At 41.1% G+C, this 14,690-nt stretch overlaps 1 protein-coding gene across 5 annotated transcripts in view; it reads left to right on the top strand.

The window, feature by feature from the left end:
• LOC128693309 (cytochrome P450 4c3-like) overlaps nucleotides 1-14,690 on the top strand; it is a 92,949-nt gene that overhangs the window by 60,956 nt on the left and 17,303 nt on the right. For all 5 annotated transcript variants that reach the window (XM_070080322.1, XM_070080321.1, XM_070080323.1 and 2 more), the window contains 2 exons: nucleotides 4,800-4,869; nucleotides 5,930-6,135. In XM_070080322.1, the coding sequence (XP_069936423.1) occupies nucleotides 4,800-4,869; nucleotides 5,930-6,135 (276 nt within the window). The remainder of the gene's footprint in view (nucleotides 1-4,799; nucleotides 4,870-5,929; nucleotides 6,136-14,690) is intronic.

Below are 14,690 nucleotides of genomic sequence, written 5' to 3'. Positions count from 1 at the left end.
TATTTTATAATTTACCATTATTGGCATTAATGATTATATTGTAATGGTTAATTTAATGTCAGGTCTAGTTTTTTGTGAGAGTAGTGATGTAGTGGGCATTGAGAGAGTGACAGTTCTGCAACGTACTGTGACTAAGTTTCACTTACATCGCCCAAATACTTGTACGTAATAATTCAGGTAATACCCTGTAAACCTCACGTAGGTAATTGCTCACATAATAATTCCTAAGTTGAAGATTAAGACACTTATGTAACATATGGGAATCTTTATAGAGGAAAAGTTTCGCCACACAGTGACTTCATCAGTCCAATACAAAGCAGAAAGGTGTAAGGAAAGGAGGAGTTTGAGGTAATTAGTCCCTCAAACTCCTCCTCTCCTTACACCTTTCTTCTTTGTATTGGACGGATGAAGCCACTGTGTGGTGAAGAGTTTCCTCAATAAAGATTCCCATATGTTGCATAAGTGTCTCAGTCTTCAAAATGTCGGTTTTCAAACCATTTATGACATCTGTCAGACACTGCAACATCATGGGAACTTGATACAAGGAATTCATCACTACTTGTCCAACCTTTGGACTAAGACCTACTTACACTAGTGGATGGTTCCACTGTGATCCCGCCTTCTGCTTCGACTTACCTGACTATGGTATATAAGCCACTTCTCCGGCCATATACTGTACTTTCTACAAGACTGAACACATCGAATGCAGGCTGAGGGACTGATTACCTCAAACTCCTCCTCTCCTTATCCCTCTCTGCTTCGTGTTGGACTGAAGAAGCCACTGTGTGGGGAAACGTTTCCTTAATAAAATTCCCATATTTTGCGTAAGTGTCTCAGTCTTCAACTCATGTACTATTCACCCAGGTAGATCTGTTTTTGACAAGGAATTCTTCAACACTTGTCCAACCTGTGGTCGAAGACCTACATACACTAGTGGATGGTTCCATTGTAACTCCCCCTCCTTCTGCTTCAACTCGACTGACTATAGTATGTTAGGTAAGACACACATGCAACAGTTAGGTATCTTTATTTCGAAACGTTTCGCCTACACAGTAGGCTTCTTCAGTCGAGTACAGAAAAGTTGATAGAAGCAGAAGATACTTGAAGACGATGTAATCAGTCCATCACCCTTAAAGTTTTGAGGTGGTCAGTCCCTCAGTCTGGAGAAGAGCATTGTTCCATAGTATGAAACAATATGGAGATGAAGTGACAGGATGGAGCCTTATATAGCGCCAAGAGGTGAGACGTAGGTCACTAGAAGAGGTAAGAACTCAGATGTTGGGAGGTCAGGTCCCTCTCAAATCCAGCTGGATTTGAGAGGGACCTGACCTCCCAACATCTGAGTTCTTACCTCTTCTAGTGACCTACGTCTCACCTCTTGGCGCTATATAAGGCTCCATCCTGTCACTTCATCTCCATATTGTTTCATACTATGGAACAATGCTCTTCTCCAGACTGAGGGACTGACCACCTCAAAACTTTAAGGGTGATGGACTGATTACATCGTCTTCAAGTATCTTCTGCTTCTATCAACTTTTCTGTACTCGACTGAAGAAGCCTACTGTGTAGGCGAAACGTTTCGAAATAAAGATACCTAACTGTTGCATATGTGTCTTACCTAACAACCTGTCGGTATTTTATACCATTTTAATGACTATAGTATATAAGCCACTTCTCCGACATATGCTGTAACCACAGGACAATGCTCACATGGAAGCTCGATGTAACATAGCGACATGAACTGAATCCCCAGCCATGCTGGCCTCCGGCGGCAGATGATGCGGCCAAGGTAGCCACAGATCCACATGTTGGGATTACCGTCCAGACCAAACTGGTGGCAGCCAGAGCAATGATACTTATGGAGGAGGTCCTAGGTGATACACAGTCTCAACAGCGGTTCCGAACAGCGGCTCAGGGAGAACCATGTCCATATGATAGAAGCTGGTCCAGAGTGCAGTTTACCACCATCCATCGGGTTCCTTTTCTGCTTTCCCACAGCCAAGATGATGGTCGACAATGCAGAGGAGATGTGCCAGCACTGCCTACACTCTGTTCAGTGCCCCCTAACACACTATCTCTTGGAGTGCCAAGTCACTGAGACAGTCCGCAGGCAGCTAGCACTGACGTCCCTTTCCTGAAGAAGACCCAGAGAAGACTGAGGCTACCCTAGTGTATTATGGAGTCAATGGCCCAGACAAGCTGTTGCCCGTGATAACGGCATATCCTCCTCCTCGCTAGTGTCCACAATTTGGAGTGCATGTGTGTGCACAAGCATAAGTATATCTCTGAATATACATAATAATGGAATAACACTGCAGAAGGCCTACTGACATACAAGGCAAAGTCCTTATCAAATCCGCCCCTTCCCAAAGCTACCCAAGAATTTACTCCCGTGCCCACTACACCAATCAAACCCAGCCCCTTCCACTCATATATTTGTCCAATCTCTTCTTATAGCTACCCAGGGTCCTAGTCTCGATTACCCTACTTGGAAGAATGTTCCACTCATCAGCCACTGTTTGAAAACCAGTACTTACCTGTGTCCTTTTTAAAACTAAATTTATCCAACTTAAATCTGTTATTCCTGGGTCTTACCTGAGTCGATATCCTCAGTATTTTATTAATATCGCCTTTGTGTATGTCCATCATCCACTTATACACTTCGATGATATCTCCTGTCATTCTACGTCTCTCAAGAGAGTGAAGATTCAAGGATCTAAGTGTACCTTCATACGGGAGATTTCTTATTCAATGAATCATTTTAGTCATTCTTCTCTGTATGTTCTCCAATGAATTTATATCCATCCTGTAGCAAGGAGACCAAAACTGAGCCGCATAATCCAAATGAGGCCTCACTAGAGCAGTAAAATAACTTTTTGACTTTCGTTACTTATACTTCTTGAAATAAATCCAAGTAATCTGTTAGCCTCATTGCACACACACTTAGGCATAGTTGTCTTGGCTTTAGATTTCCGCTTACCATGATTCCCAAGTCATTTTCACATTCTGTATAATCAAGCTCTACTTCATTTAGTTTATAACTTCGAGAGTTATTTTCCTTCTCAAGGACTAGGATCTTACAATTGTCCACACTGAACTTCATCTGCCACTTTCCAGACCAAGACATTAATTTGTCCATATCCTCCTGGAATTTATTGGTATCCTCAGAATGAATCATTCAAGCTCATGTCACTTGTAATTCCTTCACCAAGGTCATTAATGTAAATTATGAACAACAATGGGCCTAAAAGCGATCCTTGTGGAACGCCACTAGTGACCTGTCCCAACTCAGATTTGACCCCATTAATGGAAACTCTCTGCTCTCTATTGGTAAGCCATGCTTCTGTCCATGTTAGAACGTTACCTCCTATACCATAAGCTTCCAGTTTTCTTAAGAGTCTTTTGTGAGGTACTCTGTCGAAGATTTTACTTAAATCCAAATAAACAACAGCATATTCTTTATCACTGTCTACTGCCTCAAATGTTCTATTGAAGAAAGTTAGTAAATCTGTCAGGCAGAAGCGATCTCTCATGAATCCATGCTGAGATTCAGTAATAAAATTATGCTCGTCAAGGTAACCTCTAATAATATTAGCTATAATTGATTCTAATAATTTGCCTACTATAGATGTTAGGCTTATTGGACAGTACTTTAATGGAATGGGCTTATCTCCTGATTTAAATATAGAAATTACATTAGCTATCTTTCACATTTCTGGGACAACACCAGTTTGGATGGGCGCATTAAACACGCTTGTTAATGGCTGACCAAGTTCGAACTTGCAGTCCCTAAGCGCCCTTGAAAACAATTCATCGGGTCCCGGGGATTTATTTTGCTTCAGTTTATCTACCTGTTTGATAACTATTTCCATTGTGACAGTAATATTACTTAATTTGTTTTCTTCGGGAACTGAATGTGCTTATGTGCACACATATACAAACATACCTACATAAATCAGCGAATGTGACGAGTGGAGTTCCACCAAGGTCAGTACTTGGTCTAGTACGTCTTGTGTATATAAACGACCTGACAGGAAATCGAGTCACGGGTGTCCCTTTTTGCAGATGATGTAAAACTAATGAGGATAATATAAACAGGAGTAGTAAGCTAGGAAAGACTACAAGTTCAACTGAACAAACTGCAGGATTGGTTTAACAATTATCTATTAGAGTTGAACCCCAGCACATGCAAAACTGTGAAGGGCAAAGATGAACAGAAGAGAGCATACAGCCTCAGGGGACAAATATTGCAAACCTCTGAAAGAGATCGGCCTCGGGGTGAGCATAGTTCCAAGCATGTCGCCTGAGATACACATCAACCAGACACCGCTGCAGTAAAGGAAGGGAAGGGGTGGACCGGTAACCCAGATGAAGACCTCGGTCAGAAGACCAAATGCTCCAAGCGTGGGTCATCATATGACTAAGACCCGCATCAGGAAACACTTGTCCTGTTTCCTGGCAAACTTTACCAACCAGCCAAGGAGGCATTCATGACCTTATACAAGACATAAGTCAGGCCCAGTATGGAACCTTCATCTGATAAAGGATGTAGAAAAGCTGAAAAAAGACGGAGATTTGCAACGAATCTAGTCCCAGAGCTGAAGGGTACGAGCTAGAAGAGCTAAACTTAATAACATTCGAAGACAGCAGGATCGAAGGAGGCATGATAGCAACATACAAAGTACTGAGAGGAATTGACAGAGTAGAGAGAACTGATCTGCTTGCCCTCGTGTAACCACGAGTACACGAGGGCACAAATTATAATGTCTTTGACTATTGTTTTTTTTTTTATCTCACAGAGACTGCTATGGGGTGTAATATAAACGCTCAAGATAACAGCGACTCAGACTACGTCCAGGCAGTGTACAGGTAAGTAACTGTATTAATTGCTGGTGAAGTGTCATTTCCGAACAAACATCACTTTAAACAAACCATTTGTAGTTTATCTTCTCTTATCTTTGCTAGCAGTTCAACATTTATTAATCTAATGTATTCCATTGAATGACTTGCTTTTTTTTATAATAAATGCCGTCTTAGAAAATACAAAAATATTTATTTATTGCTAATTTGCTTAATTGAATGCTATATAGAATAACATTCAGGTTAGAATAATTTCAACCTGTTTTAATTTGATTGAATCGTTTCGTCAGTGAAGTGCATTCGTGAAAATCAGTGTACAATTTATCGCTACCTCAGTTATGCAGTAACAAAATTTGAGTTTGTGCTGGTTTACGGCGACTTATTGATACTATAATAATTTGATGAAAAAACGTTTATCTGAAGTGGATTTTATCCACAGTGTTATATTATAAACGATTCTGGAAAAATACCCTGATTTTGCTGACGGTATATAAAGCGTTACCACTGTGTGTGTGTGACCTAATTAATATTTGCATTAATAACTCATTGCAACTGTGACCAGGTATAAACGTGTGAGTGGTTCATTGCCTTTGTAACTTGTTCATGGTTGTGACAACATCTAGACGTGTGGATGGTTCATTACCTTTGTAACTTGTTCAGTTTTCAAAACTTTGGGATCCAGTCCATGGACCCATTATTTACCTCTGTAATCTTTTGTCTACCGCCCACACCATGGGTATGATGGGGGGCATAATGAAGATATTAAACTAAATGAAGTGGATTTGTTTAGATATGTGAATAATTTATTATGTAGGCAAAATATTCTTGCTCCTTCTTTATTTAATAATGGTGAGTCTACTTCCTTTCTTTTTCTTGAAGTAATGAGTGATAAATTTTAAATTAATTGGAATTAATAATATGTAAATATATATAATTCGTGTCAGAGGAAATGGGGTTTAAATTGCTGTCCTTGTGATTTAAAGGACGAGAATTTGGTCACAGCATTCCTCATACAATTTGTTACTTTCACATGGTGATATCCTAATTTTATATTCATACTTTCGCCTAGGATTGGAGCGCTAGTTCAGCTGCGCCAGTCCCGGCCATGGCTGCAGCCTAACATTCTCTTTAGACTTTCTGGGTACGCCAAGGAGCATGATGCCTGCCTCAAAATCCTGCATAAGTTCTCTTATGACACTATCAGGAGTAGGCGCAGAGACTACCTGGAGAAGAAACAGAAGAAGGATGCAGCAACCGAGGAAGAGGATGTAATTGGTACGTTGGCTCACTGATTCTTGTAATTGGATTCTAAACATATATATATATATATATATATATATATATATATATATATATATATATATATATATATATATATATATATATATATATATATATATATATATATATATATATATATATATATATATATGTCGTGCCGAATATGTAAAACTGGTCAATTAGTAAGAACTCATTTAAAATTAAGTCCTTTCTAAAATTTTCTCTTATACGTTTAAAGATATTTTTTTTTCATTAATATTGATGTCAAAATTTATAATATTGCACCAAAAGGAACTTAGAAAACTTACCTAACCTTATTATAACAAGAACAATTTATTTTAGCCTAACCCAACTAAATATATTTTTGATTTGTTTACAGTAATTTAATACTAAATAAACACAGTGAAATATATTTTTTTCGTTAGGTTCAGAATGATTTTGGCGAAATTATTGCATACACAAATTTTCACTTGTCCTATATGGCAAGATGAGCGTTGCTATTTAAGCCAAGACCGCAAGTTCTGCCTATTCGGCACGACATATATATATATATATATATATATATATATATATATATATATATATATATATATATATATATATATATATATATATATATATATATATATATATATATATATATATATATATATATATATATATATATATATATATGTATATGTCGTGCCGAATAAGTAAAACTTGCTATTTTGGCTTAAATAGCAACGCACTTCTTGCCGAATGGGGCAAGCAAAAATTTGTATATGCAATAATTTCGCAAAAATCATTCTGAATCTAATGAAAAAAAAATATATTTCATTGTATTTGTTTATTATTAGATTATTGTAAACTTACATAAAATATATTTAGCTGGATTAGGGTAAATTAAATTGTACTTGTTAAAACGAGGTTGGGTAAGTCTCCTAAGGTTCTTTTGGTGTAACATCATTAATTTTTATCTTAACATTTATGAAAATATATATATATTGAAATGTATAAGAGAAAATTTCAGAAAGAACTTAATTTTCAACGAGTTCTTGCTAACTGAGCTGTTTTACATATTCGGGACGACACACACACACACACACACACACACACACACACACACACACACACACACACACATATATATATATATATATATATATATATATATATATATATATATATATATATATATATATATATATATACATATATATATATATATATATATATATATATATATATATATATATATATATATATATATATATATATATATACACACACATATAGGAGTGAAGAAGAACAGGATGTGAGTGTGGGGGAGGTGCGTGAGGCATTACGTAGAATGAAAAGGGGTAAAGCAGCTGGAACTGACGGGATCATGACAGAAATGTTATAAGCAGGGGAGGATATAGTGTTGGAGTGGTTGGTATTTTTGTTTAATAAATGTATGAAAGAGGAGAAGGTACCTAGGGATTGGCAGAGAGCATGTATAGTCCCTTTATATAAAGGGAAGGGGGACAAAAGAGATTGTAAAAATTATAGAGGAATAAGTTTACTGAGTATTCCAGGAAAAGTGTATGGTAGGGTTATAATTGAAAGAATTAGAGGTAAGACAGAATGTAGGATTGCGGATGAGCAAGGAGGTTTTAGAGTGGGTAGGGGATGTGTAGATCAAGTGTTTACATTGAAGCATATATGTGAACAGTATATAGATAAAGGTAGGGAAATTTTTTATTGCATTTATGGATTTAGAAAAGGCATATGATAGAGTAGATAGGGGAGCAATGTGGCAGAAGTTGCAAGTATATGGAATAGGTGGTAAGTTACTAAATGATGTAAAGAGTTTTTATGAGGATAGTGAGGCTCAGGTTAGGGTGTGTAGAAGAGAGGGAGAATACTTCCCAGTAAAAGTAGGTCTTAGACAGGGATGTGTAATGTCACCATGGTTGTTTAATATATTTATAGATGGGGTTGTAAAAGAAGTAAATGCTAGAGTGTTCAGGAGAGGGGTGGGATTAAATTATGGGGAATTAAATACAAAATGGGAATTGACACAGTTGCTTTTTGCTGATGATACTGTGCTTATGGGAGATTCTGAAGAAAAATTGCAAAGGTTAGTGGATGAGTTTTGGAGTGTGTGTAAAGGTAGAAAGCTGAAAGTGAACATAGAAAAGAGTAAGGTGATGAGGGTATCAAACGATTTAGATAAAGAAAAATTGGATATCAAATTGGGGAGGAGTATAGAAGAACTGAATGTTTTCAGATACTTGGGAGTTGACGTGCCGGCGGATGGATTTATGAAGGATGAGGTTAATCATAGAATTGATGAGGGAAAAAAGATGAGTGGTGCGTTGAGGTATATGTGGAGACAAAAAACGCTGTCTATGGAGGCAAAGAAGGGAATGTATGAAAGTTTAGTAGTACCAACACTTTTATATGGGTGTGAAGCTTGGGTTGTGAATGCAGCAGCGAGGAGGTGGTTGGAGGCAGTGGAGATGTCCTGTCTAAGGGCAATGTGTGGTGTAAATATTATGCAGAAAATTCGGAGTGTGGAAATTAGGAGGTGTGGAGTTAATAAAAGTATTAGTCAGAGGCCTGAAGAGGGGTTGTTGAGGTGGTTTGGTCATTTAGAGAGAATGGATCAAAGTAAAATGACATGGAGAGCGTATTAATCTGTAGGGGAAGGAAGGCGGGGTAGGGGTCGTCCTCGAAAAGGTTGGAAGGAAGGGGTAAGGGAGGTTTTGTGGGCGAGGGGCTTGGACTTCCAGCAAGCGTGCATGAGCGTGTTCGATAGGAGTGAATGGAGACGAATGGTATTTGGGACCTGACGATCTGTTGGAGTGTGAGCAGGGTAATATTTAGTGAAGGGATTCAGGGAAACCGGTTATTTTTATATAGCCTGACTTGAGTCCTGGAAATGGGAAGTACAGTGCCTGCACTCTAAAGGAGGGGTTTGGGATATTGGCAGTTTGGAGGGATATGTCGTGTATCTTTATAAGTACATGCTTCTAAACTGTTGTGTTTCTGAGTACCTCTGCAAAAACAGTGATTATGTGTGAGTGAGGTGAAAGTGTTGAATGATGCTGAAAGTATTTTATTTTTGGGGATTTTCTTTCTTTTTGGGTCACCCTGCCTCGGTGGGAGACGGCCGACTTGTTAGTATATATATATATATATATATATATATATATATATATATATATATATATATATATATATATACATATATAAACATATATACATATATGCAAGGAATTCGCGAGAGCATGCGAAATATACACAAACACTGATCTCTGGCTGAAGGAGACTCGAACCTACGAACCTTAGGACAAGGTACGCAGTGCTTTACCAATCTACCCACACTGGACAATACCTTGGCGTGTAGCATCCGCTACACGTTTGATCCAAGGCAGCCAGCTTTCAGGGAGAAGGCTTACAGCTTTTCATCTCATCCCCTGCATGCATCAGCCTTACTAGAGATTTGAACAATGCAAGGAATTCGCGAGAGCATGCGAAATATACACAAACACTGATCTCTGGCTGAAGGAGACTCGAACCTACGAACCTTAGGACAAGGTACGCAGTGCTTTACCAATCTACCCACACTGGACAATACCTTGGCGTGTAGCATCCGCTACACGTTTGATCCAAGGCAGCCAGCTTTCAGGGAGAAGGCTTACAGCTTTTCATCTCATCCCCTGCATGCATCAGCCTTACTAGAGATTTGAACAATGCAAGGAATTCGCGAGAGCATGCGAAATATACACAAACACTGATCTCTGGCTGAAGGAGACTCGAACCTACGAACCTTAGGACAAGGTACGCAGTGCTTTACCAATCTACCCACACTGGACAATACCTTGGCGTGTAGCATCCGCTACACGTTTGATCCAAGGCAGCCAGCTTTCAGGGAGAAGGCTTACAGCTTTTCATCTCATCCCCTGCATGCATCAGCCTTACTAGAGATTTGAACAATGCAAGGAATTCGCGAGAGCATGCGAAATATACACAAACACTGATCTCTGGCTGAAGGAGACTCGAACCTACGAACCTTAGGACAAGGTACGCAGTGCTTTACCAATCTACCCACACTGGACAATACCTTGGCGTGTAGCATCCGCTACACGTTTGATCCAAGGCAGCCAGCTTTCAGGGAGAAGGCTTACAGCTTTTCATCTCATCCCCTGCATGCATCAGCCTTACTAGAGATTTGAACAATGCAAGGAATTCGCGAGAGCATGCGAAATATACACAAACACTGATCTCTGGCTGAAGGAGACTCGAACCTACGAACCTTAGGACAAGGTACGCAGTGCTTTACCAATCTACCCACACTGGACCAATACCTTGGCGTGTAGCATCCGCTACACGTTTGATCCAAGGCAGCCAGCTTTCAGGGAGAAGGCTTACAGCTTTTCATCTCATCCCCTGCATGCATGCAGCCTTACTAGGATTTGATGCAGATTCGAAAAGCTGTAAGCCTGTTTGTGTATATTTCGCATGCTCTCGCGAATGCATTGTTCAAATCTCTAGCTGATGCATGCAGGGGATGAGATGAAAAGCTGTAAGCCTTCTCCCTGAAAGCTGGCTGCCTTGGAAAACGTGTAGCGGATGCTACACGCCAAGGTATTGTCCAGTGTGGGTAGATTGGTAAAGCACTGCGTACCTTGTCCTAAGGTTCGTAGGTTCGAGTCTCCTTCAGCCAGAGATCAGTGTTTGTGTATATTTCGCATGCTCTCGCGAATTCCTTGCATTGTTCAAATCTCTAGTAAGGCTGATGCATGCAGGGGATGAGATGAAAAGCTGTAAGCCTTCTCCCTGAAAGCTGGCTGCCTTGGATCAAACGTGTAGCGGATGCTACACGCCAAGGTATTGTCCAGTGTGGGTAGATTGGTAAAGCACTGCGTACCTTGTCCTAAGGTTCGTAGGTTCGAGTCTCCTTCAGCCAGAGATCAGTGTTTGTGTATATTTCGCATGCTCTCGCGAATTCCTTGCATTGTTCAAATCTCTAGTAAGGCTGATGCATGCAGGGGATGAGATGAAAAGCTGTAAGCCTTCTCCCTGAAAGCTGGCTGCCTTGGATCAAACGTGTAGCGGATGCTACACGCCAAGGTATTGTCCAGTGTGGGTAGATTGGTAAAGCACTGCGTACCTTGTCCTAAGGTTCGTAGGTTCGAGTCTCCTTCAGCCAGAGATCAGTGTTTGTGTATATTTCGCATGCTCTCGCGAATTCCTTGCATTGTTCAAATCTCTAGTAAGGCTGATGCATGCAGGGGATGAGATGAAAAGCTGTAAGCCTTCTCCCTGAAAGCTGGCTGCCTTGGATCAAACGTGTAGCGGATGCTACACGCCAAGGTATTGTCCAGTGTGGGTAGATTGGTAAAGCACTGCGTACCTTGTCCTAAGGTTCGTAGGTTCGAGTCTCCTTCAGCCAGAGATCAGTGTTTGTGTATATTTCGCATGCTCTCGCGAATTCCTTGCATTGTTCAAATCTCTAGTAAGGCTGATGCATGCAGGGGATGAGATGAAAAGCTGTAAGCCTTCTCCCTGAAAGCTGGCTGCCTTGGATCAAACGTGTAGCGGATGCTACACGCCAAGGTATTGTCCAGTGTGGGTAGATTGGTAAAGCACTGCGTACCTTGTCCTAAGGTTCGTAGGTTCGAGTCTCCTTCAGCCAGAGATCAGTGTTTGTGTATATTTCGCATGCTCTCGCGAATTCCTTGCATTGTTCAAATCTCTAGTAAGGCTGATGCATGCAGGGGATGAGATGAAAAGCTGTAAGCCTTCTCCCTGAAAGCTGGCTGCCTTGGATCAAACGTGTAGCGGATGCTACACGCCAAGGTATTGTCCAGTGTGGGTAGATTGGTAAAGCACTGCGTACCTTGTCCTAAGGTTCGTAGGTTCGAGTCTCCTTCAGCCAGAGATCAGTGTTTGTGTATATTTCGCATGCTCTCGCGAATTCCTTGCATTGTTCAAATCTCTAGTAAGGCTGATGCATGCAGGGGATGAGATGAAAAGCTGTAAGCCTTCTCCCTGAAAGCTGGCTGCCTTGGATCAAACGTGTAGCGGATGCTACACGCCAAGGTATTGTCCAGTGTGGGTAGATTGGTAAAGCACTGCGTACCTTGTCCTAAGGTTCGTAGGTTCGAGTCTCCTTCAGCCAGAGATCAGTGTTTGTGTATATTTCGCATGCTCTCGCGAATTCCTTGCATTGTTCAAATCTCTAGTAAGGCTGATGCATGCAGGGGATGAGATGAAAAGCTGTAAGCCTTCTCCCTGAAAGCTGGCTGCCTTGGATCAAACGTGTAGCGGATGCTACACGCCAAGGTATTGTCCAGTGTGGGTAGATTGGTAAAGCACTGCGTACCTTGTCCTAAGGTTCGTAGGTTCGAGTCTCCTTCAGCCAGAGATCAGTGTTTGTGTATATTTCGCATGCTCTCGCGAATTCCTTGCATTGTTCAAATCTCTAGTAAGGCTGATGCATGCAGGGGATGAGATGAAAAGCTGTAAGCCTTCTCCCTGAAAGCTGGCTGCCTTGGATCAAACGTGTAGCGGATGCTACACGCCAAGGTATTGTCCAGTGTGGGTAGATTGGTAAAGCACTGCGTACCTTGTCCTAAGGTTCGTAGGTTCGAGTCTCCTTCAGCCAGAGATCAGTGTTTGTGTATATTTCGCATGCTCTCGCGAATTCCTTGCATTGTTCAAATCTCTAGTAAGGCTGATGCATGCAGGGGATGAGATGAAAAGCTGTAAGCCTTCTCCCTGAAAGCTGGCTGCCTTGGATCAAACGTGTAGCGGATGCTACACGCCAAGGTATTGTCCAGTGTGGGTAGATTGGTAAAGCACTGCGTACCTTGTCCTAAGGTTCGTAGGTTCGAGTCTCCTTCAGCCAGAGATCAGTGTTTGTGTATATTTCGCATGCTCTCGCGAATTCCTTGCATTGTTCAAATCTCTAGTAAGGCTGATGCATGCAGGGGATGAGATGAAAAGCTGTAAGCCTTCTCCCTGAAAGCTGGCTGCCTTGGATCAAACGTGTAGCGGATGCTACACGCCAAGGTATTGTCCAGTGTGGGTAGATTGGTAAAGCACTGCGTACCTTGTCCTAAGGTTCGTAGGTTCGAGTCTCCTTCAGCCAGAGATCAGTGTTTGTGTATATTTCGCATGCTCTCGCGAATTCCTTGCATTGTTCAAATCTCTAGTAAGGCTGATGCATGCAGGGGATGAGATGAAAAGCTGTAAGCCTTCTCCCTGAAAGCTGGCTGCCTTGGATCAAACGTGTAGCGGATGCTACACGCCAAGGTATTGTCCAGTGTGGGTAGATTGGTAAAGCACTGCGTACCTTGTCCTAAGGTTCGTAGGTTCGAGTCTCCTTCAGCCAGAGATCAGTGTTTGTGTATATTTCGCATGCTCTCGCGAATTCCTTGCATTGTTCAAATCTCTAGTAAGGCTGATGCATGCAGGGGATGAGATGAAAAGCTGTAAGCCTTCTCCCTGAAAGCTGGCTGCCTTGGATCAAACGTGTAGCGGATGCTACACGCCAAGGTATTGTCCAGTGTGGGTAGATTGGTAAAGCACTGCGTACCTTGTCCTAAGGTTCGTAGGTTCGAGTCTCCTTCAGCCAGAGATCAGTGTTTGTGTATATTTCGCATGCTCTCGCGAATTCCTTGCATTGTTCAAATCTCTAGTAAGGCTGATGCATGCAGGGGATGAGATGAAAAGCTGTAAGCCTTCTCCCTGAAAGCTGGCTGCCTTGGATCAAACGTGTAGCGGATGCTACACGCCAAGGTATTGTCCAGTGTGGGTAGATTGGTAAAGCACTGCGTACCTTGTCCTAAGGTTCGTAGGTTCGAGTCTCCTTCAGCCAGAGATCAGTGTTTGTGTATATTTCGCATGCTCTCGCGAATTCCTTGCATTGTTCAAATCTCTAGTAAGGCTGATGCATGCAGGGGATGAGATGAAAAGCTGTAAGCCTTCTCCCTGAAAGCTGGCTGCCTTGGATCAAACGTGTAGCGGATGCTACACGCCAAGGTATTGTCCAGTGTGGGTAGATTGGTAAAGCACTGCGTACCTTGTCCTAAGGTTCGTAGGTTCGAGTCTCCTTCAGCCAGAGATCAGTGTTTGTGTATATTTCGCATGCTCTCGCGAATTCCTTGCATTGTTCAAATCTCTAGTAAGGCTGATGCATGCAGGGGATGAGATGAAAAGCTGTAAGCCTTCTCCCTGAAAGCTGGCTGCCTTGGATCAAACGTGTAGCGGATGCTACACGCCAAGGTATTGTCCAGTGTGGGTAGATTGGTAAAGCACTGCGTACCTTGTCCTAAGGTTCGTAGGTTCGAGTCTCCTTCAGCCAGAGATCAGTGTTTGTATATACATACATATATATATATATATATATATATATATATATATATATATATATATATATATATATATATATATATATATATATATATATATATATATATATATATATGATAAATTGAAATGGCAACGTAAAGTAAGGTTGAGAGGCACTCTTCGTAGGAGAAGACTGTTCAGTGTTAGGATGGCTGGCTCGT

The sequence above is a fragment of the Cherax quadricarinatus genome, unplaced genomic scaffold (genome assembly GCF_038502225.1).
Source record: "Cherax quadricarinatus isolate ZL_2023a unplaced genomic scaffold, ASM3850222v1 Contig321, whole genome shotgun sequence".
Classification (NCBI taxonomy): domain Eukaryota; kingdom Metazoa; phylum Arthropoda; class Malacostraca; order Decapoda; family Parastacidae; genus Cherax; species Cherax quadricarinatus.
Note: the sequence above shows the minus strand (reverse complement) of the source record. Positions and strands in the feature narration are given on the sequence as shown.